At 40.7% G+C, this 25,322-nt stretch overlaps 1 protein-coding gene across 3 annotated transcripts in view; it reads left to right on the top strand.

The window, feature by feature from the left end:
* The window catches only part of gfra1a (gdnf family receptor alpha 1a), a 102,798-nt gene that overhangs the window by 50,108 nt on the left and 27,368 nt on the right, over window positions 1-25,322 (top strand). For all 3 annotated transcript variants that reach the window (XM_067610638.1, XM_067610639.1, XM_067610640.1), the window contains 2 exons: window positions 23,143-23,321; window positions 25,062-25,234. In XM_067610638.1, the coding sequence (XP_067466739.1) occupies window positions 23,143-23,321; window positions 25,062-25,234 (352 nt within the window). The remainder of the gene's footprint in view (window positions 1-23,142; window positions 23,322-25,061; window positions 25,235-25,322) is intronic.

The following is a 25,322-nucleotide window of genomic DNA, read 5'->3' as shown; positions in this document are numbered from 1 at the left end:
GAACATTCTGGCACATCCAGTTATTGATTTGTTCAATTCTGTTACTGTGAATAATGCTTGTATTGGACCATAGTCCCCTGGTGATATAGTTATGTAAATTTGTGAGTCGTCTGCATAATAATGGTATCTGTATGGTTTCCATAATCTGAGCCAGTGGAAGCATGTAGATGTTGAACAGAGGAGGCCCCAAAATGGAGCCTTGAGGAACTCCGCTTATAATTACCTATAGACACAAAGTAATCCCTGTCCTTTAAGTAGGATTCAAACCAATTTAGTACTGTGCCAGAAAGTAATCGTGACTCGTTGCAGCTCCAAAAATATCAACTTTTAATTTTTACCAATGCTGCAATTGCCTTCCTAATAATGTAAAAAGGCATTTAGCATTGTGCATTATTGCATTTCCATAAAGTTACCAGTTTTTTCACAGACTTTCTGTGAAATTTTTTAAGAAATGAGAAACCCAGATAATGTCACTTGAATAATTTTCTCAGACTTGACAAAGCTCCTCCAGAGCAGCAGAAGACATGTACAAATGTTGTCATAGGCTGAGTAGTGCTGGTGGTGTCCCCTTTTAACTTATGACCCTTTAGAACTGCCTATTCAGATCTTTTTTTGACAGGAATGAACAGAAATGACAAAAATGTGTTAACATACTGCTCTTGTGTCTTGATCCACCATGATCTGCAACACCAGACAGCACACAGTGTGTTTGTTGTTGCCTATCCCGTTCAGGGTGTCACTTTGACATAGAGCTTAAACTATTCATATGGTGTAAAGATGAACAAGTGAAAATGGCACGTCTAGGTCATCTTAAAGTCATCTTCCTTTTGTTGCAGATGAATATAACAGCTCACATTTCAAAGTCTGTTATCATTTTAAGAAATTATGTGTTTAGGTTTTTGTCTCCCAGTGTTTCTTATCAGTTCTGTCAGTGCCACACCTGACAGCTCATTGTTGAGTCTTGACTAAGATGTACTGCAGTGCTGACAGAGTTTGACACACGCAGTTTATCTGCTGGTGCACTAGCTTGTGTCTCTCTGTGTGTATAAGTTTATGTGTGTCTGAGTAACTGGATCAATTATTAATTGTTTCAGTAATGGCCCCAGAGCCTCTGGAATGGCTCCATGTGTCCCTGATTAATACAGGCACAGCACTCGATACAGTTCCTCTCATCAACATAAGGACACAAGAGAGGGACAGGCAGGGGGGGAGTAGGGGGAAAATCAGCTAAAAAATTGCAGAGAGACAGGGGGGGAAACTTCATGAGAAACAAAACTGGCAAGAGTGAGTCGCTGAGGAACAGTTAGCAAGCGAGAGACAGGAAGACAAACAGAACGAGAGGCTTACATAGAGACAGCATGAAAAGGAGTGAATTAACAACTGGTATGGTGATGGCTCCATCGTTGCCTCTCCAGGCGTGCTTTCGGAAATGGAGTGGGCTTGACTGTGTTGAGTCCTGCTTAATAGTCTCCAGTGATGTTCTGAAGGTCGTGATTAGCGCACAGATTGACTCTGGGTAAAGTGTGCGTTGATGAATACAAATCTGCGAAGTGGCCTCGGCCTCAGCGGGATTTGTTGAGTGAGTGAATCTAGCGGGCAGGTAATCAGGTTGTTGCAGGTTTATCGGCGGGCTCTTGGCTTGCCGCTTGATGCATGCTGAGATGCTCAGACACCGCTTTAACTTTCAGGGGGAAACACGGTCAATCACTGCTGGTGCTGTGCGCCTTCCGCTTAGAATACACATGTGGGCTGCAGCACGGTAGCTCATGAATTTAAGCCACGTGTTTAATGCACAGTGACATTTATACATGCGCACACAGATGCACATGCTCTGACCCCATGAGGTTGAAATCAAGTGATGAGGGATTTGTTAAACACCTGAGACAGTTGTTGGAAAGCCTACAACTGTTAAAATATACATCAGTTGCTGCTGCAGCCACTTAACTCTAAGTGCAAATCAAAGATCTTCCTCTGTCCTGCAGTAAAAACCCAGAAGAACGAGCCTCTTTCTTTCGCACCCGATTCCCTCTCTTTCTCTCAGTCATTCTCTGTTTCCATCTGTCTCTGTCTGTCACCGTCTCAGTCCTCCTGTCCCTCCGTATGTCTGTCATTATGTCACTCTCTGTCTCCAGTACGAGGCTAAGGCGCTGGAGGCCACGGAGCTAATGCCTCAGTGTCAGCAGCTGTCTGTTGAAGTGGATGGCCTTTGACAATAAAACAAAGAGAGCCATAAGGCAGCAGTTTCCAACCTTTTAGCCACATGCTTAAATCGAAGCAATTTCTACTCGCAGCCCTTGTCACTTATCTTGTCTCAGCTTGCACGCTGTGTGTCTGCGAGTTGTGAGCAGTTCCACCACAGAGGATTTTTTCCTTCTTATGTTCTTGTTTCATACAAACAACTGTTAAAGGCCTCAAGAGCTAAACCCATCCAGTATTAAACATAAAAAGCAACGATTAGAGAAAAGTCACTTCTAATTACATTCATTTTTTTTCCTTGTGTTTCTCTTTCATTTCCTGTTAAATGTCTTTTTTGTTTTTTTCCAAGTTTCGCCAAAGAATTTTTTTAAAGGAGCAGCACAGTATGAGCTGATTTTCACCAGTATGTTGTGTCCCCCAGTATGCAAATTTGTTGTGCTTTGCAAGACAGTGATGATCGTTGTAGTTTATGGTAAATTGGGTCATCAAAGAAAAATTGGGGGAAGATGCAAATGCGCTGCTTATTATGCACGAGGAAGTTATTAAATTGTGATGTGCTTAAGTAGAAAATTGTATTTTTTAAAGAGCAAGTACACCCTTAAATTCCACAAGAACCTTTCCTTTCGCTATGTTTTAAAAATGCAACGGAGGAGTGAGGGGTCAAACACCTGTGTGAGGTGCGGCTTCATGAATGACGAGGTGGGGGAGAGGGAACAGCACATGGGGACACTGACTGACCGTTTCATATTCAAAGTAAGTGTGAAGCTGTTGTCAAGGATGTGTTAAAAGAATCTCGATACTACTCTGAAGAAAAATGAATCATTGGCTCTGATTATAATCCCGCCTTCTTTCCTTCACCTTAATCCTTTCTTCCAACTTATGCACAGTGTCCTTGCATAGCTCAAACAGTGATAAAGTGACCAGCACTAAAGGCTCTGGGTGTAATGAGTGAATGTGTGCTGTCTATTACAGCAGATTAGTTCATGTTGCCCCTGAGGCTCATCCACCCTGGAGCTAATGTCCTGTGTTTATCTCCTGAACATGACCGCAGGCACACAGGGAGCTCTCGTTCTCTTTCTTTAACACCCCCCCCCCCCTGTATTCAAACCACCCTCAGCCTCATTTGTAATAAGTTTCTCCAAACAAAGAGCCAAATACAAAAAACAGAACGTACTAAACAACACCCCGAGCTCAGCAAGAATGCAAAACCTCAAATTATTTTTTATTTGAAAGACCTAGTTTTTTCAAAACACTGCGTCTCTTTACCCACAATTAATGTGCTGTGCTTGTTTGGGCTTTAAATAAAATCCATGTTATTTTTCTCCACATGTAGCAGCGTTGGACATAAGAGCAGTTAAGACACAGAATTCTGCTTTTTTTTTATTTATTCATCTATCACTGAATTTAAAGTGACTTTGAATGATCACCTTCAGAGAGCGTATCTGCTCTTCGTCGAACATCAACTTGAAATAATAATGAAAAACGACTCTTTCCACTTACATACTCATTTAGGCCAATATCTAATTCAAGTTGTAATATCATTATATTGATATTCCCATAACCGCCATAACAAGCTGTCCAGTTTTCCAATAATCGCCATTAAAGCTGAAAGTATGAAGCTCGCCTTTACTTCGCTGTATTTTAATGGAGTAAGTAGTAAATAAAAACACCCATTGTTTCAACTGACACCGCCTCGGGCAGGGCATCAGCCAGCAGTTACCGTCACATGGTGCAATCAGCTATGCCGATCGATGCTATCGATCCGCCGAGGAATATAAGATTGATCTGGCATAGAGGGGGGAACCGCATGAAATGGCTGATGAATGTAAAGAAAGTTCTCCTTGTGTAAACTCCGACAGCAACTGTGATCTATTCGGTGTTGACACGCTAACATTTTAATAAAGCTCAATTACAAAGTGAGTCTTCCTTACGAACGGCGTGCCTGCGAGGCTGTGATTTGCTGCTGTGACTTCCAGTGATTCAATTGTCCGGGAAGTAGCAGATAGGAATGTGTTTGGGTGATTTGTTTCTCATCATCTCACTACACAGCGCCGCCGACGCCCGGGTCGATCCGCCACGCAGGATGATAGATGCTTTCATTCCTCAGATGTCAAGAGATATGGACACGTGTGTGTGCGCGTGTGTGCTTGTGTGTGTGTGTGTGTGATTTTGTTTTATGCATTAGCAGATAAAACATCCCGTCCCGTGTAACCTCTGCTGTAATGGTTCTGTAATGAATATCCATAAACCACAGACAGGCATCTGGACAAGACTCAGTAACCGCATACACACACACACACACACACACACACACATGCATACAAACACACAGGTAAACATGCATATTTATGTGACTGCACTGACATGTAGGTGGGCAAACATGCATATGTCATAAACAGACACAGCGTTAGGGGCACACTCATGGAACGCATGCACAAAGCCGCACGTGTGCAAATCTACATCCTAAAATAAACACAGATCCACATACACACAAACACACACACACACACATATCTCCATCCCTTTTTCAATCTCAAAGAAAACATACAGTGGATTTAGATAACAAACACCAGATTTAGCACAGGGGATCAACAAACATTTGTTAATGTGAACTGTAGCAACTGATGTTAGCTGCCAATCAAAACAGAAAATGATTCATGACCGAGCCACCTCATCCAAGTGCAACACATGATGTTAGTCACAAGTATTGATGAGAAAACAGTCGGTTTAACAGAGATTGCTTCAGTCAGGAAGCATTACTGGTAAACATTTAAGCAGTTTTAGATGAGTTAAAGCAAGTTTTGTGACATTTGGATGAAGAAGTAGCTCATTCTTTCTTATACAGGTGAAAATTTAAATTTGTAAGCAAAGAAACATCCTCATTTCATTAAACTTTTTGGATTCTGCCACTTAAGTATTATTTAATGTAATGTTATTTTTAACTAGATATAAATATTTAATTGATGCTAGTAAGTGAGTTTGTCTTCATGACTTGTGCTACTTTTTTATGCTATGTTATAGCATGTCACAGATAATTATTTGAAGGACGCACTCACAAGAGAAAGAGACAAATTTCCTGCTTTTGGTCCTGTTTGACTATGGATATGAGACATGACTTGTTTTTTCCTTTTTTTGTCTCCTGGTTTACCTTTGCTTTTTTGGTTTATGATTTAAAAAATTGCAATTGACTGATAATTAATAATAATTCACTTAATGCACATTTACTGTGTCAGTTTTATGAGTGTTTTTCATAATGTCAGTCTGCGGTGGATTATTTTTGGTAGCGATACTGTGGTTTGCAACTGGAACAGATTGGTAATAACTTCACAATGTATTCAGCTCTGTTCATACATTTGTGTACTGTGTTTACTTGCTCTCTGTCAAGTCGCCTAATGATGACAGCAAAAAAGAATCACTGATTCAGGAGAATTGTGGGAAATGTAGGAGAATGTATTTCTTAATTACCACTTGGGGCCACAGTTGGCACAATTAAGCAAAAGGTTACATATAGGCTTTGGTTCATTGGAAAATCTTTTTTTTCTGTACTGGACGCAGCAATGTCTGTAGCTAAGCAGTAAAAACAAAAACTCATGTCTGTAGAGTTTCCTTTTGGAGGTCAGTGTTGATAAGTAGGAACCTTACACATTGATGAGTCAACGTGGAACTTTAAACCAGAGGATAACAAAATTGATTTAACTGTAGAGTAAAAATTGCATCTCTAGATGTCTAGACGTCCTGCGGCAATTTAGAAAAGGCCATGTAACTGTATCAGCGTGGTCTGAGTGAAGAGCAACGTACGCTCTACACATCTTTGCAGAGCCTTTCTTCTTCTGTATCTGTCAATTTTACTCTCACCTTGTTGTGAGGGATAGAAAAAGCTCACAGATCCTGATTCACTCAGCAGGCTGCCTTATAAAATAACTGGAGGCACTTGTGTTTTAGCTACTGCAGTGAGGCCAAATGGATGGCCAAGGCGCTGGAGGCCACTGTTTATTACCCTTTGAGTGCTTTCTATTTGGTTTTATTTTATTGAAAGGTACAGTATGGAGTTGTTGAAAGAAACATGGGCAATGAGAGAGATGCAGAGAAACTGAACATAGAGGATGGAAAACAGAGAGGAAAGACAGCAATATAAGCTCAAACTAAAAACAGAACAGTGACAAAGAAAAAGCTTTTCTGATAGCTTTCAAAAGTAATTAACTAAAACCTTCTGTGGAGGAACAAGCCTTGGTGGATTTTTTTTTTTTTTTGGTAACTCTCCTGGTTTTGAAATGAGACAGCGTCCACAGTCAATGTAATTAGAGCGCGTCTGAGCACACTGACCCATTGTTCTCATGTTGCCAAATAATGAGCATACAGGGGAAGTCATTGGTCAGTAAATGAGCCTGGGGTCGCCTGTCAAGTCATTAAGTAATCATTAACTAATCTCATTTAATCATGACCTCATCACCCCCCCCCCCCCCCCCCCCCCCCCCCTCGAACCCCCACCCATCCCTCTATCCCCCAAGCCCCTATGCTCCCACCAGAACCAGTGCTGTGGAGAGATTGTTTTACTGATAGTACAGGCACATTCATGTACCAGGAGGAAAACATCAACTATGTCTGCTGCAGGTTTCTCTTTAAGTGTTATGTTTGTGCTCATAAAAAGAAGCTCACTAATGAAGATGATGTGCAGCAGATATGATATGATATTATTCATATATTTTTTTTTAATATGAGGTATCTCAGCTTTGTTTTGTCCCCATGATGAAAGGTGCATAGAGAGTAATTAGTTTCCACAAGAAGGAGTTAAGAGTGCAGAAAAATATGCTATTAATAGTTTCAGGGCCACGACTTTATAGTGTTTTTTTCTATCAAATAATCTATTGATTTAATTGTTTTATTAATTAATACATCTTCTAGGGTATAATATGTCATAAAATTATTACAAGTTCCATCCTAGAGCCTAAATAGACATCTTCAAAAGTGTTTTTTGTGGTCTAACCAACTGTCTAAAGTAAGATATTTACAGGTATACCTTATATAAATTTGCCAACAGCAGATTTGCTTTCACTATTTACAGTACATTGTGATTGTTGTTGGTGGTGCAAACTGCAACCTGATCATCTCCACCTCTTCTGTATTATCAAACTGTTATTGTTGAATTGAGACGCTTCTGAAATTGTAAAGTTTTCACTTTTTTTACTGCAGAGTAATAAGCAGACATAGCAATGACCAATGACCTGTTTTTGCCTTTGTATATACTGTACATCAAAGCATTTTGAAACGAATGTAAACCAGTGTCATCCTGGAAGAGATCAAAATAATCTAAAAAACTGTGGTGTGCTTTAGAAAACGGTCGGTTAAGTAGTAAGAGGCAGGCAGCAGGTATGTAAAGCATACGCGGTTTGAGATAAACTGAACAAAACATGCGTGTCCCTATATGTCTGGAACTCAGATTGGGTGTATAATCTTTCTCCCAACAAATAAACTAAAAATTCTCACACTCATTTGAAAATTAATTTGGCAGTACTGTAGTTGTGCCCTCTGTTGAAAAGGCCTCTCTTATATATGTAGATAGATAGATAGATAGATAGATAGATAGATAGATAGTGGTTCTTCCTCTCCGTTGTCTATCGCCACTTTTCTCTTTGTCTCTCCGTCTCACTTCTTCCCCACTCTCTCTTTTGTGCACTCTTCGTTTCTTTCTCTTTCTCCCTCCTTTCTTTTCCTCCCATCTCATCCGCCTTTGTCAGCAGTCTGGTCGGTGTCGGCAGCACTCACTTCTCTTTCTTTACCCTTATAAGGCTACTTTCATACACTCTCCATCCCGCTATCCCTCCCTCCCCCTCCGCTATCTCGACCCCTCCCACTGCGTTTTCCGCTTTCAACCTGCCAGCGGAGGTAGAGGAGTTCTCATCCATCTTCGAGCCAGACTTTGACACGCCTGGATGTTAAATTAAAAACATATAGCCCAAAAGAAGTGGGTCGTATGCACCTAAAGTGTCCAAGACACAGCTTAGAAAATGAACATCATCCATCAAAAGCTTCCTGCATCTCTGCAAAAGCTTGTAGAGGAGAAAGCGCAGTCTGACATTGGCCATCTCCATAGCCAATTATAAGAATGGGGGGTAGGTAGGGAGAGCGTGGGTGGGAGAGTTGTTTTCAAGTCCAATCTCATGAATATGAATGAATGCACAATGAGAAAGACACAAAAACAGTCAAAGAGACACAGATGGACATCTCACTGTTTTGACGTGTGGTAGTCAGATTGTCTGAGTGACACGTCATGTCTCTGACTTTCTCAAGAGATAAACCATCTAACGAGTGATGACACTCCCAGACATCTAGAGCAACACTGAGTGTGTGAAAGACAGTTTGCATTTCTCCCCATTCATTAGCTCATACATCAAAACAGATGGGATGGATGGACTCTATGTCTCTGTCGCTAATAAATCCTGACAGCAGCTCTCAACCTTTGTACAAGCCTGTTGCTCAAAGCCACTTCATCAGTTCATTGATCTAATGGACATTTGTTTGTGATCACAGTGGCATTCAAAATTCCCAATTTCCTACCCAATCATGTAAATTTACCAACCATTACACATTTTGTTATACTGTTTATACCAAGGTATCGACATCTTTAATAGCTTTGTGTGTATTAGGCCAGTGGTTCCCAAGCTTTTTGACTTGTGAGCCCATAAAATGATCAAAGAAAATGTGTTTTTTTTCATTTTCTTGTCATATTTAAATAGGTTTTTGTACACTGAATGTTAAATTATCATGTAATCCATAATGGTGAAACAAAATAAAGTGATACAAATGCCAGGACTCCTTGACTGTTGGGGAACCACTGTACTGGGACATTATGGGCAATGTTGCAAATCAATGAGCTGTTCTGCTTTATGGGAATATTGAATTTTTAGATGATTATTGCATTAATGTAATGAAGGACCTCCATTTGCCAGGGATTTCAATCGCTCAATTAGCTAAAAACTGACCTTCTTGACTTGTTATTTGATCCATAATCACATCTGGGAGCTGCCTGGTGCAATCTCAGTCTTCTACTCGTGGCAACTTATCATCTCAGCGGCTGTCATTCCCTGTTTCTGACCAGAAATCTGATGCTTGTTAAGCCAGCGTCCGTCCAAATACTCTGAAATGCTCTTAGCTGTTGATTGTGTATCATGGTGAGTTCTTGACTCAACTCTTGTCTCTAAATGACTAAATGCCAAATCAACCAGATCAATACTTGTTCATTTTCATTTCTGTGAAGAGCAGAAAGTCTGCATGTTGGCATGAAAGTGTTATTTAATTGGTCCCTTCTTTTTTTTTTACTGATTAACAAAAGTTATGGATGCATCACTGTGCTTGTGGAGCAAAGTTTGATGTTTGTGATGGATGATTTTGATTTGTGACTCTTGCTTATCCAGTATAACTGCAATTTCACTGTTTAAATAAGTAAAAATACACAGTGAGAACACACAACCCACAACCCCAACCACAATTATACACTAGAAATAGAAAGATAACACGGCCAAGACCACACTCTGACATACCCTTTGACCCCGCCAGCCAGAATCAAATCTAGTCCGCATACAAAGAGTGACAGCAGCTGGGTCTGATGATTGACAGCTGGCAGGAGGAAAAAATTCCCAATAACCACTCACAACTTGTCAAAGTACTCCTGTTTGTGAGGCAGATAAGACCCCTTAAGGGGACATACTAATATTACACAATACGAATAAGTGGATTGTGCTTTGTGTATTGAATTGAGCATTGATCCAGGGCTAGAGCTGTTCCTGAATATTTAAAAGACTACCTGACATCCACTGGTGGTCTCTATAACCTCTCAGCTGTCCTGTTATTCTAGTACATTTTGTCTTTGAGTGAATCTTCCGTGCCAGACTCGTCCGAGACAAATCCATAAAGTATTACCTATTTTTCATTCAGGTTGAGATAGTTCTGTCAGCCTGGGAGATTAAAAAGAGAGTGCAGTTAGTTGTCAAATCTGACTGCTGGTAATCCCACTGATCTATTCATCCATACTCAACTGTGATAGCAGTCTCTCTCTCTTTCGCCTGAGCACCGTGCTAGCTGACTACACTACTGTCCTTCAGTATTGATCTGAAAGTCCTGGGCCGCCAGATTGCTTTCAGCAGCCATCACCTCCTGCTGTCAAAAAGGGAAAAGCTGCACAGATTTTAGCCTGTTTTAGTGTTTCGAAAAGGGAAGAAAGATGGTTGATTGAAGTAAAGCTGGGACTTTGCCATTCTCAAAGTGAAAGTTTATGATCTGGATTGATGGAGAATGTGTTGATTTTGTGCTGATGAACGTTTTTAGACAGTTTGAAAGACAAGTTTTCCTCTCTTTGTCTTTTCTCAGTTTCTCTGTAAAGTGCTTACAGTGTCAACAATTAACTGTATATTTGGGACTATGTCCCTCCTCCATCTCTCCTGTTGGCTGTTTCTTCCTCTCGCTATCTCTTTCTTCTCTCGCTCTCTATCTCCTCTTCACTCTCTCACACATACACACCTGAAAGGGCACCAGCAGGACTAATTATGGACCAACAATAACTACTCCCCCAGCTCCACTCCGCTCCCAGCTGCGTAACAAATTCATTGGCACACCGCTGCCACTACTGTAAATCAGTCTGACAGACTTGGAGGTGAGCTGCTGAATACATTCATGCGCCGTGTGCTTGTGCCGCAACTTGTACTCACACAGGAGTAAACAGGCTATCCAGTTGTTAGATGTCCACATCCATCTCCACAGTGGACTGTTTGATGTTCAGAGAGGGACCGCAGGTGGAGGACAGAAAAGGCAGAAGGGCTGGGAGATATTGGAGGTTGGGGAGCAGCGACAGGCTGTTTGAGCAGGGGACCACTGGTAGAAGATGGTGTCGACAGAATGGCTGGATATATTAAAAAGAAAGAAATGGGTACTAAGGGTATTGTCCAGATATGAGGGTGGCAGCTGGAGTAAGATGTTGGGATGACATATTAGCTTTGAAGTACGGATTGCTGGAGGCCACAGAGCAGAAGATAGTGGTTTGGAGGATAAAATTTTAGTTTGTTGTGTAGCTTTAAGGTTAGGATCAGCAGCGCTAGCACTCACAGTTGGGTTAATAGCTATATTTCAGGGATCAGACAACATGACATCAGCTCAACCCAACAGACAGGAGGAGTTTGGAATGAAGTGTCAGGTGTGACACTTTTTTTTCTCAAGTTTGACAACTTCTACAATAATTGGTGGTAAACACAGTTGACCCACCTCGACAAGACATTAAGATATGATTGGTCAGGTTCCAGCACGTTGACGGCCATGTCTATCAGTGAAGTCAGGACAAGAATTTATGACCTATGACTAATATAATCACCTAATCACTAATATAATCATTCATCTCAAAAGACAATAACATTGTGATACCATCAAGTATGTTTTAAGAATTAGTCCAACCAAAATTAAAATAGAAATAAACAGTATTGTCCCACGTACCCTACATGTGATATCTAGCCATGTAGAAAGTTTCAGTTTTTATTGGATGTTCTAAGTATTAAAATGTTAAAAATTAAAATAATACTTAATTTCATGTCTTTCCAAGAACAAATAGATGGTTGTTCAGGATAATCAGACCATAAACAGTAAAACACTTTATTTACTTCACTACTATTATTTGTTTTTTATCTTAAGCGGACAATGGTTTCCTTTACCTTGAAATGAAACTTTGTCATAGTTCAGTGGTTGTAGTGATATTTTGTTCATTGTACTCCTTATGACTGATACAGCACAGGTAATAGAATACAGGCAAAAGAGCACATATGGAAATTCAGATATTTAGAGGAGAATGTATACATACATACATACAGCACCAGTGCATATGACAGATAACAGTGGATGAAAGTATTCTCAGGAGGCATTGATAAGGTACATCTCCCCTGTGTTTGTTCAATGTACATTGATACAAAACCAACACTCGACCCGTCTGTAGACATCGTGAAAGGCAGTAAGCCTATTGTTGGAGGACGTATATATTAGGGATGAAAATCCGCCAGGACTCTGATTACAATATGATTCTTCAGGTGCTATTTTGTATGTATTGTCATTCTTTAAGTGGGATAATGTTGCAGTAAAATATTATTTTTTTGTCATTCCTTTAATGGTTTTAATGTAGCACTGGCTGATTGATTCTTTTAATGACATTCAAGGCATAAGTAAGATACTTATTAAGAGAAACAGACCTTGCAGATTAACTTACAGCGTCTGTCAGCAGGTAAAACAACAGGTTTTGCCTCATGTTTCCTTCCTAAGCATTTACCTCCTGATAGTGCTGAGCCAGATGCGCCTGCATGTTGGTAATTTGTGTAATGTGACAGGTGTGATCATGCTCATAAACAAAGGAGGTGAATGTGTTGTTTCAGCAGAGCTTTCTCAAAATTGATTATTTGCCCACCAACAACAACACCTATATGCCTCGATCATGCTAAGTTTGATTGTGGAATTTTGTGGCAGGATAAAAAATGTAAACCTTATTTGTATGCCCACACAAGAGAGACATCGTGAGTAACGTTAGTGCTATATACGCATATGGAAATCTTGCTTGGCTGCAGGTGACTGCTGGTGGTCACAGACTTGAAGAAAGAGGACCTAATGTAGGAGTGGAGACAGTATGCAGGGGCCAGGCTCCGGGCAGCCAGGGAGCAGTGTGGGAGTGGTATACTATACAATACTGTACTGGAATGTGTTTGTGGAGATTATTAAAGAGCCATATATTTCTGCTGCAGCCCCACAGGGCCTGCTCTTACCGGCTGATCTCCACCCTGGCAGACGGGTAATGAAACAGGCCTCGCTAGAGATTCATCACTGTGGAGAGCCAAGGCGATTTCCCTCTCTTCCTCCCACATTTCTCTCCTTTTTCTCTCTAAAGTTTTTTTTTTTTCTTTCTCTCTGTCTCTCAGTTTTGGTCTGTTGAATGTGCTGCAGTAGGCTACATCTGGTTCAAACACAGCATGAACTCACATCATGTCAGACTTCTGTCCCAACATTTAGACTCTCTCTGTTTTTCTCTTTCTGTTCTTTGCTCCTCTGTCACAGTGAGGAGTGAAATACTTAAATGGCAGTTTGACATCATCTGATTTGCTCAGAGCCTAATAAGCTAACAGACTAATGAGCAAACAAGCTAAGTTTACTCTCAGTCCTCGTAGTGCATCAGGAGCACAGATGCCTGGTGAAAAGAGTCTCGCACTAAGTGGTTGAAAGCTGGTGGCTAGTTAGCTTGCTAGCTCACTCTGGGTTAGCTTGCTCAGTCTTTAGCTAGTTAGCTCACTAACAAGCGCAGCATGCATGCTTCAAACAGGTGATAAATCTCTACAGGGAACATCTAGCACCAGAGGTGTTGAAGTTAATACCTCGCTAATACCTTGTTGATATTACAAGGTAGACCGGAGGGGTTCAAAAGGGGGACAGATATGATGCCGTATGGGACAGAGAGGCACCAAGAGCCGAGCTGAGAGGAGGGAAACATTTTTGCACGTAGGATTTGTCGAAAGGTTATATTTCCACTCCTCCATCAGTTCCAGTACTCAAAATCCCAGGTTTGAGAATGAGCAATAATTTGTGCCAAAAGTTAAATTTCAGGCGAAAAAAAAATAAGTTTAATGTATGAAACTGAAAGAGCTGATGAAGTACGGAAAGCGTGTTATGTATTCAAGTAAGCACTTCTGTCGACGCCTGGCTTGAAATGTTAGTGAAACAGGATGGATGAAATGAGGGTGAAGGGATTTGTTGGCAGAGGTAGAAGTATAACACTGCAATGGGATGTGATGTCAGGAGAGTGAAAAAGGAAAGTGGCTAATCGGAGACACAGAAATAATTATCTTTGGCAGACTTTTATTGGAGTCTGTGCCAATAAAGCTCAATAAATTCAATGGAATTGAAGGAAAAAAGCTGATAGAGACAGCGAGAGGTGATGGAAAAGGAAGAGATATAGATGGAAGGAAGGGAAAGGGAAAGGGAGAAAGAGACTGTTGCACTACAGGGATCAATTACTAGGAACTCTGAGTTATGGTATTTGCTGCACCAAGTGCCATGTGGCTTTATTGCACTGGGGCAGTGTTTGGAGGGAAAGAGAGATTATTAACAACACAGAAAGAGAGAGAGAAAGTGAAGGAAAGAAAGCTGACAGAGAATCAGAGAAGCACTGAAAGAAAGAACGAGGTGGAGAGTTTAGAAAGAAAGGAGCAAAGAAAGATGAGTAAACCTTGAGCTCTTCTCTCCTCTCTACAGCTCTCTACTCTCTCAATTTCTGCGTGTCTTGCACTTTCAAGCGTGGAGCCCATTAAAGGGGAAAGCAGTGTAACTCACCACTGATAATCAACAGAGAGAGAGGGAGAGAGCAGATTCGCAGAGAAGAGATCCCAGGCCTCGTTTATTATGTTAGATTTTTCTATTGAATCGGACTGTGCTGTAATTTCTCAAAGTGGGAAGGAGGTGCAAGGAAAGTAATTTACACAATGAATAATCAGGACGTGTGTAGACAAGGACAGGACAAATTCAGTTTATGATTTATAAAAGCTCTACGGGAAAATCAAAAGAGAACATCACATTTTCAAATCAAGAGCCAAGACAACAGCCATCAATATACAGACAGTGTTGTTTCTTTACTGAGACAATGAGCTGACACTTTAATAGCACAACGCATGCTGTATACAGGTTAGGAAGTTGTGCAGTAAATGACACTTCATTCCAAAATGAGATAATACTCACTAAAAAAAAAAACCTGTTTAACCTGCTTTGTCATTCATATCACTAATGTGAGTACATTTTTATGTCCATCCCATTCTCATGAAGGAGATATCTCAGGAACGCCTTGAGGAAATTTCTTCAAATTTGGCGCAAACATCCACTTAGATTCAGGGATGAACTGATTAGAATTTGGCAGTCAAAGGTCAAGGTCACCGTGACCTCACGTCCCTCCCATTCTCATGAACGCGATATCTCAGGAACGCGTGGAGGGAATTTCATTATATCTGGCAAAAAACGTCCACCTGGACTCAAGGATGAACTCAGTAGAATTTGGCGGTCAAAGGTCAAGGTCACTGTCACCTCACAAAACATCTTTTTTCACCATAACTGAAGAGTTCGATTAATCTGTTTTTAAGCTGTAAATTGTCAAAAGATTGTCAAAAAATGCCCATCAGAAGTCTACAGTTCTTTTTTTGCTCTGACTTAAACTCCCAAAACCCAAAGATATTAAATTAACAAGGATGTAAAACAGAGCTGCTTATATGTCAGAAGCTAAAACCACAGAATGTTTTGCATTTTTACTTAATAAATAAATGATTGATCATTTGACTAAGCACTACATATCCTCTGCATAACTGCAGTTTGAGAGCACATCCTGGAAACATACAGTATAACACAACTGAATGCTAAATGTTTATTTATAGCCATTTATATAACTGTATAGTAGCTTTATGTAGCTGTATAGTGTCTGTCAGAGTGTTTGGTGTGTAATCCCTTGCAGCAAAGCCAACAGGACAAATTCCTGCACATTTGTTGTACTTAGCAAACAAAGAGGCAGTGATTCACTGTTAGAATGGCGCAGCATGCAGCCATTGACTGTTTCCACTGCTGCAGAGCTGTGACCTGTCAAACGCTCCCATGTCCACCCTCGCTGACCCTCGGACTGATCCTGTACTTGGATAAAGTACAGTGTTGTATTTGTTGACAAATACTGCCGGGACAATGGTATGATTTTATATTTGAAATAGGACAGTGACATACTGTAACTATAGTGAGGCTCACGGCAAGGACATGGTCACACCAATGACATGTTGGAGCTTTTTTTTCTTTCAGGCTTGAATTATTCAGTTTTCTTTTTGGACATATATGTGCAAGCATACAAGCCGAATTATTTACATCCTATTTTAAGCATGCTGGTAGCTTTATGATGATGATGATGATGGGTCGTCAGTCAGTTGGGTGTTAATTTTAGTCCATCCATACAACACTTTGGTCTAAACCAAGATATATTGAAGAAATACAGGCCATATTTGCTATAATTGGTTTGGATATTCATGGTCTCCAGAGTGTTATGATCTTTTTACCCTCCTGAACTTTTCTTTAATGCATCCATCTTCCTTGACCAACTTTTTGGTCTATTTTGGTCCATCCTGAAAACTAGTACTTCAGATTTCCAAGGGAAAATTTGGGGGATTTTCATGTTTCCAACTGGATAACCATAGATATCCTAACCAAAACCAAATTGCAGATGTGCAATGAAGAAGGATAAATAGAAAAAAAAAAGAATAAACTTATAAATATGCAATGAGGCATAAATGTTCACTGCAAACATGTGATAGTCCATGTCTGATTCAGATTAGATAAAGTGTGCACATCTTCCACATAAGTCAATATGTGTTTGAATGCTAAATATAGGCTAATACATGCAGCGACAATAATTGTGTTTGGCACATGTTAAACCCCACACAGGTATTAATTTCCGGTGCTGTATCAGTAGTCTGGGCCATTTCACTGCCATCAGATTATAAGAATTAATTGCGTTATTATAACAAGTTAGAAATGTAACTGCATTATTCCAACACAGACATTAAAAAAATAGACAGAAAATAGTTAAACTTCCAAGGTTAACTGTCTAATGGATGTGCTGTCACCTGCCATGTTCAGGCTTTACCTCAGCAGACAATATCACTGATGGCACAAAAGTCTATTTTCTTCCAGAAAAGTAAAGTAAGTCAAAGTTGGTCAAAATCACACAAGGTTGTCAAATCTTCAGAAAAAAAACCCAGCTAGCTAGTTGCAGAAATAATGCTTTATAGAGCAGCCACTTCTAAGAATTAATCGCTCACATGATCTGAATGGTTGTGCCAAAGATCATTGGAGGTTTGAACAGGCATCTTAAGGCCACTGGTGGCCATTAAATGACTTCACTTTCCTCCAAAGAAAAAATAAAGGACAGATGGCGGATGGGAGGAAAGAGACACAGGAAGAAACAAGAGAGATGGTAACCACAAGAGAGAAGTTCAGAGATGGATGATGATGATGGAAGAAGGGAGGTAATGATTGGAATACATCCAGAAATGCAAAAAAAAAAAGAAAAGCAGAGAGGCAAACAGAAATTGGGGGACCGGGTGAGAGGGAGGAGAGTCCAGAGGATTTAGAGGAGGAAAGGAAGGAGAAGATGAGAGAAGATGAGGAGACTCGAAGGAGCGGTGTAAGGGGGTACCGAGGCGGGTGAGGTCAGAATCCGACCCCGTGGTGTCCCATGGTAATTGAAATTAGGTGGGGGCGGCGGGTGGAGGGGGGTGGGGGGGGAGCGGGACTGGAGGAAACAGGCGACATGATAATCAATTTGAGGCAGAATCGGAAACATGAGCCACTGGGTGGGCCTCGTTCCCCCTACCAGGCCTCCAGATGGCCCCGGCCCCAACCTTGTGTGGGCCCTGTCAGAGCACACAGTGTGTGTGTGTGTGTGTGTGTGTGTGTGTGTGTGTGTGTGTGTGTGTGTCGATGTATGTGCGCATGTTTTATGTGCGTTTGAGAGACAATGCCATCTGCCAGGAGTGCAAGGGGAGTTCAGCAGATGTACTTGCGGACACTAGGGGCGCAGTAGGGTATAGACAATATACCGTATGCATTTGTGTGTGTGTGTGTGTGTGTAGGGACTCCCACAGAGAAATGGCTGAAGCAACACACACAGACTCAAAGATATGTGCACATGTATGCAAGAAGCTTCAAAACTTATTACTTACCTTATTCATGTTTCATAGCATGTTAAAGCCCAAAACACACACTCACACACTGCACACACTTCCTCTTATTCTGCAGACGTTATTCTGCATCACTTTCTCTACAGTGAACTCTTTGAAATAGAGGCGTTCATCCCCAAAATGCCAGATAAATATATTTTTTCAGTGATCTACCACTCATTAAGACGAGATGTCACTTTTTTATATGCAGTAGTAGATCAGTTTTGCTTCACAAAGCCAGCGTATGTCAGGTGAGCTGAGTTTTCACTGGGGAGTTTTTGCGTGATGACATGACGAGCTTTAAACTGTCTAACCCCGTCAACAAACAATTAAACAAGGTTTTATGCATGTAAAACAAAGCCTGATTCTGCAACTGCATGACCTATTTCTCACCTTTAGATGCTTTCAGAAACTGAATTTGATGGTACATTATTTTAATCGTTTTAAAATCAGCTGACCAGTGATATCCAGTCAGGTAGGAGGCAATATAAGTCACCTGTTGTTTGGTGAATGATATAATTAGGTGTCTGTCGAGTAAAACTCTTGATATAAAAATAACGCTGAGGCCAAATGCTCAAGCAGCTTTACATTCGTAAGTCCAGGGATCTTTAAAGTGCTTTTGAAAATGAAAAAACTGTCCACGAAGAAGAAAAAGTTCTTTTATTAAGAGCATTTATTTAGCCAAGCATAATGACTTAAAATGCTGACTGGCTTTGACCTCACAAGATCTTTAAACGTCTTGACATTCACTAATCTCACAGCACAAACTGTGTTTTTAAAGTGTTTTTTCTGTGCTTTGTCCTCCCTCTCCCTCCTTTAGTAAACATTGGCTCTCTTAGAGGTCGCTTTGACCAGGAGTCTTTCAAAAAAGAGATGTGCTATCCTGGTTAAATATTGCATACATTTTAAAAATTATTCACAGTAAAAGAAGATTAAATGCAACCAGTTTCTGGATCTTTCCTGATCATAACAGGTTTAGGGTGAGCCTCCCGCACCCAGGTCCTGATCCTGCCAGAATGAATCACAAGCCCTGTTTACACAGCCTGTTCCGATCGGGAATGTTGTACCGTTATTCCGCCTCGCTGTTCTGTATAAAACATACAAACATAGAATGGGGGGGCAGCGGAGGTAGTCACATTGCTGAATAGACGTCTCTGTAAAAGGGAGAGCCGGCGTGGCGCGACAGTCAACACTAGACGCCGACGCTGTTGTGTTACACGTCACGCCTCTGATTCTGGAGCGCTGGCGTGATATCTAAAAGCACACACGGGGGCGGCGTTATGGTGGCTTTGTTTGGTTGAGTGTAAAAAAGCAAAGCTGGCATAATGAGGGGTCTTTTTTATGGCATTATTGTGGGATTTCTGTTGAAAAGTGGCCATAGATTCACTATTAATCAAGATCTTTTAAACACAAACCTCGCTCAGCCACCCAGGGAACAACTGCAGGGTTAACAGATGAGAGTCAGTCAGTCAATCTGAGGCAACTGGAAAAAAAAAAAAACTTATGAAGTTCACGTGTCTGATCCAGAGAGAAGAGACAGATGGATGGAAGGAGGAAAATTGAAGGCAGACATGAGGGCTGAATGGTGGGATAGATGCAGCAGGAGTGGAGGTGTCTGAGGAGGGTTTTGAAGTGATGGAGGAACATGAAATGTTTTGGAGAGTTATGTGGGCTGTTCAGCAGCCAGCTGGTTGAAGAAAAACACTGAAGCCAGAAGAAATACAGTAAATACATCTTTTATGTCTGAACAGTATTACTCCTGGTTTATTTCATATTTTGGTATGACAAACCTCATAATGTCTTGGTTATTTGACTTTAAAACAGTGGAGTTGTTGTATGAATGATGGTTTAGCCTGTTTCAAGCACCAGGTGACCTCATTTCTGTTTCCCTGATTGAAAAATCTGCGAAGCATCTAGTGTGATGCTGGTTCATATACCTTATAAAGGCCATTTAGACCAAAATGTCATATGAAATAAGCCAAACATGAGAGAAACAATGCGTTTTTTCACCTTTACTCAAGTCACTTATTATATTTCCACATAATATAACATAATCAATAACACCAGAAAACATCACTGTGAGAAATCCCTATTTCCCTCAGGGAAATCCCAATGTCATTGTTTCAGATTAAACATTTCAAGCTGCAAAAAATTGCAATCGCACTAATTAATATTATGATTTGATGTTAGAAAGAGTTTTTGCAAGTGCAGCATAACAGAATGGTTATGTAACATTCAAATTAGCACAGAGGCAGCCCAAAACTTCGCCTGGTAAGACTGCGATGGACAAACAGTGAGGAGAGAGGGGCAAATGAAGGGGAAAGGGGCAATTGGAAGAAAAAGGTCAAAGCAAGGTGAAACAGTTGTAAAAAGGAAGTGATGAAGTGAAGTGAGACGTCAGTTGGCTTTCCTCAGAGGCTGCTGGAAGTTTTGGGAAGCATTCATCTTAAGGATCTCCTCCTCTCTAGTAGAGCAAATAGTATCATCCTCTCCATCGTCAATTAATACATCACCAGACCATCAACCCAACCCCCCCCTATCATGTTTCTCTGTCCCTTCTTATGCCTCTCTTCTCTTTCCTCCCTCTTCCCCTTGAAGTGTTGAATCTTATTAACACCGTTCATTCGGCGCAACACAACACTCCATCAGCTGGTCGGTTCGTTGACTTGCTTACTGTACATGCCGTACGCATCTACCCCCCCATCCCCCACCCCCCCATTTTTAATTGGTGCTCATTAGAGGGTAAAAAAAAAAATGCTGTTTTTGCTCAATTTTCACCAAAAAAACAGGAGGGGGAGAAGTCTATGAAAATGTTAATTAATAGTGGATGGAGGAGAACACTGGCAATTAGCAAAGGCTGACAGATAAGCAAGGCACTGGCACGACTACACACACACACACACACACACACACACACACAGCAGGGCAGAAGGGCCATGTAGACAAGTGTCACTGTTTGATTCAGGCCAAACAGGAAGTAAGATCATAAATAGGGTCTTGTTCTTAGTTAGCATAAAAACACACACACACTTAAACAGATACAGAATAGACATAAAAACAAACATTCATATCACACTCACAGATACACACAGAAAAATGTGTTGTTGTGGTTATCTACCAGATGTGAGAAAACATTTTTTAGCTGTCTCTCTCTCTCTCTCTCTCTCTCTCTTTATATCTGTATACTTTTGTTGAAACGTCACAGCCGGGGGAGTTGAATTGCTTTTCGTCTCAGTGTGCTGTGTTAAACCTGAGCAATGCTGGATTTTTGAGACCAGCAGTTATTGATATTTGACAGTAAAAAAGATCAGATAGTCTTTACTGTGTATACTGTTTTTTATCTTTAGTTATTAGTCCTCTAATTGGGTTGGACCCCAGGCCGTATTATCAACAGGTGTGTGTGTGTGGATGGGTTGTACATAATCTGATCAACTGCACATCTTCTGGTCTAGTCTTATCATTGGGGTTAGTGTCAAAATGTAATGTTCTAACTTAATTTTAGTTTATTTTATGCTTACATGGTGCTACTCCAAAAACAGAAGCCCCCCCCCCTCATCAGGCACTTGTTGGACCAATGTGTCAGTCTGTTGCCTTTCTGTTAGTTACTAGATTAATACAAACAGTCATATTTCTGAGTGTCTGTGATGCTCATAAAAAAAGTATTCATTATTTTCAGAATCACAATCATCTTTATTGGCCAAGTATGTTTATGCATATAAGGAATTTGCCTCCAGTTTAGTGGCTTTCAAGGCCCGAAAGCACTGAAAGCGCCTCATTTGATGCACGTCATTTGATGCTCCTATGGCGCACTGCAGGCATCAGATTTGAAATGCCAACACCACACAACAGCACACATTTGTCCTGTTGTTCTTTGGATTTACTGCTGCATGAGTTAGGATGTAATGAATGAATGGAAAGGAGAAATGCAGAGGAGGAAAACAAAACTAAGAGCGTCTGACTCCACAGTAAATCATCTGTTGAGTGTTTGATGGTTATTTATTTGTGCTTTAGAACATTACCGCCATGAAACAATCAAAAAATAAAGTTTTATTTCTCCAATTCACTCTACTGCCGCTCGTGGTCTTTACTCGACCACCGCTGCGCCGCCTCTCTCTCTCTCTGTCGCTCACGCTCTCTCTTTGTTTTTCGGCTGCAGAAAAAACAGTTGCGGTCACTGGGTCCTCATTTGACCCTCCAAAATTGAGACAAGGTCGGAGTAGTGATGTCAAGGCAGTTTGATGCACCTCATAACGCTTTTGGTGCTCGTTTGGCCATTTAAAACAATAGGTGTACTTCAAAACGTGCGTGTCTGACGCTTTCAGCGTGTTTGTTCTTTCAGTGTGTTTGTTCTTTCAGTGTGTTTGTTCTTTCAGTGTTCTTACACACAACACACAACTGCAAACAGGATACAAATAGTGCAATGATGTATAGAGTGCACAGAGAGCTGAGATAAATACTGAATGGTTAAAAGAGACCAGCTGTTGTTTGTGTAATTGTTGTGTATGGGAAAACTTGTTAGCAAATAGGAGTCACATGACATGCAGTACGGACAGTGGTCACTTGGCCAAAACTGTCCTACAGCCCTCGATCTTCTTTTTTTCTTTGACTTTAACACATGGATGCATTAAGGAAGACTGAATACTGTGTTCAAAGATGGCGTCCATTCATTCCTATGAAAGTTGCCCAGCAGGGGTTTTAATGCTCAGAAAAATGTATTCACCATTTTACAACTGCTTCTATTCAGCCAATGTGTGTCACATGACGGACCTGGAAGTAGTAATTACACGATTTGGCCACTATAGTATGTCAGATTGGCTTCACAGCCTGGCGCTGTTCCTGGAGACTTGCTTTAACTTCCCAGATGTTCACTTTCTCAAAATCAGCATGCCTTCATGTGGCGTTTTTGACAATTTGGTATTTTCTAATGAGCTACTGTGCTTGAATGAAAAACAGATCTGTCTGTCACAGCTTTATTGCCTATATTTCTGTTTTTTGATACAGAGTTATATGTTTTTTGCATCTTATCTAATCTTCTCTCTGGCTAGATTCTTGATCAATTTGATGTACTGCCTTGTTTGTTTCTGATGAAAGGCTGACTAAGTCATTCATTAGCACCATAATCTTGATAACATCTGCTCAATTCTCTTTTTTCCTCCTTTTCCTCTCCCTGTGCATCCGCCCCTCTCTTCCCCTACAGGTGAGCCTGCAGTGGCCAGAGAGAATAACTGTCTGAATGCTGCCAAGGCCTGCAACCTGAATGACACGTGCAAGAAGTACCGCTCATCCTATATCAGTCCCTGCACCAGCCGCGTCTCCACTGCTGAAGTCTGCAACAAGAGGAAGTGCCACAAGGCCCTGCGGCAGTTCTTTGACAAGGCAAGGCACTTCTGACACAAGCTTATCAAAAAAAAGAGACTAAAAAGCACACACACTAGAGGTTTTCCAAACGACTGATATCTGATAAAAGCTGAATATCCAACATAAAGGACCTGCTTCAAAAGGAAGAATGATTTTGAAGTGGATAAGTTAGAGGGGTTGTCAGAATCACAATAAATAATCATGCGGGCCTTTTTGTATAGGGTTTGCTTTTCCAGCGCGAAGCTTTGACATTGATTCAGTCATCAAACACAAACGATGTTGTTGCTGTCTGTGCCATATTGTAAAAAATGATGTGAACCATTGTAATTACAATCCAGCTCCCATGATGTCCCTTTGGAATAACTTTACTGGGACCGCTTCAAGTAAGCAACAATATGAATAAATTGAAAACTACAAAGAACGCATGACATTGTTAATCTTAGTGTGATGTATAATTTTGTTTTCTTCTCTCGCAGCAGAGAACTCTCTGTGTGAACAGCCGTAAGCCTCAAGTTTTCTTTGAGTTGGAGATAAAACTATGATGACATGCTTCTTTTGTAGCCTAGCTGTCTGTTGTTACAACCCCTTTGACATCCACACTGTCATTCAACATTAACATCAGAATGTATTCATATTTTTATTCTACTGCAGCAATGCTGAATAGGCAAGGGAGCAAATTTTGGAATTTTAGCATAAAAATTCATAAAAACCTCCCTGTTGTTTCATAGAAACTTTAACATTTGCGTTAAAGGGTTGAACATTTTCTGTTGTTGACTGCATGTTATCACCTCAATATTTGGTGGTTGTTTGTTATACTGCCACCGATGCTAAACCAACAGGTTGGGAGAACTGATTGAACTGCAAAAATCATCCTGCTCACAGTAAGTGATGAATTGCAAATGTCCAACAGTGACATGGTTTATGTGGAATAAACAGAGGGAACTGAGAGTTAGCATGAGCAGCAATAGCCACTGAGGATGCTCAACAAAGAAAATACATCTACACAACTTCAGACTTCAATAGTAAATCCAGGGGAAAGAAGTATGAGGCAGTGCAGCAATTGTCACAAAATACAGTTGAAACGATTACAATGATCAACCGCTTATATGGATCAAAAAGCTCGGGACAGAATTTTCCTAGACAAATGCTGTCTAAATTATTCGCTTATAGTAATCAAACAGTCTGCTTACAGTGTTCATTTTGGGTCTTTTCATACATGACAACATATGGAAAAAAAAGCATGATATGTACTTAGTGGCTGCGGCACCATTATCGGGTGTTGCGGCACACCTCAGCAGGGTTGTGTGGAGGTGCAGGGTGTGGGCGTGTTCTCCTCATGCTGTCTCTAGCTTGCTCGACCACTTCTTCTCTCTCTTTCTCTTTCTCTCTTGTCTTTTTTACAATGAGTCAGGAAGCCAACAGCAAAGTCTAACTTTACTTTTAACATTATCAAAGGAAGAGAAATGTCTTCCCTTCTTCCTAGTAATGTTTTGTCCTCCCTCATGGCAGAGTTACAGCACTGATCAGTCTAATCACTGTAATAGACAAATGTCAATTAGATGGTAATCTGCATGAGAAATAAAGAAAAAGAAAAAATCGGTTATAAAAATCATCCGCTTATAATGATCATTTTGACCCGGACAGACGTGATTGCTATAAGTGGTTTCCACTGTATATGATTAAAATAAGAGAAAAATCTTGAAATGGTCTTGAACTTTAAGTGTAAAGTTGTGTTGTGTTGATTCTTGTGTTACACAGGTTCCTCCGAAGCACAGCTATGGCATGCTGTTCTGCTCGTGCCCACTCAGCGACCAGACAGCATGTTCTGAACGAAGGCGTCAGACCATAGTCCCTGTCTGCTCGTACGAAGAAAAGCAAAAACCCAACTGTCTCGAACTGCAGACCTCCTGCAAGACCAACTACATCTGCAGGTAGGATACAATAGACCTTCAAATTGTATTCATTCATATTTTAAAAAATATTATAGGGCATTGTTTATGCCTTTATTAGACAGACGAT

The sequence above is a fragment of the Thunnus thynnus genome, chromosome 14 (assembly GCF_963924715.1).
Source record: "Thunnus thynnus chromosome 14, fThuThy2.1, whole genome shotgun sequence".
Lineage (NCBI taxonomy): Eukaryota > Metazoa > Chordata > Actinopteri > Scombriformes > Scombridae > Thunnus > Thunnus thynnus.
This window is presented reverse-complemented; position numbering and strand designations above follow the sequence as displayed.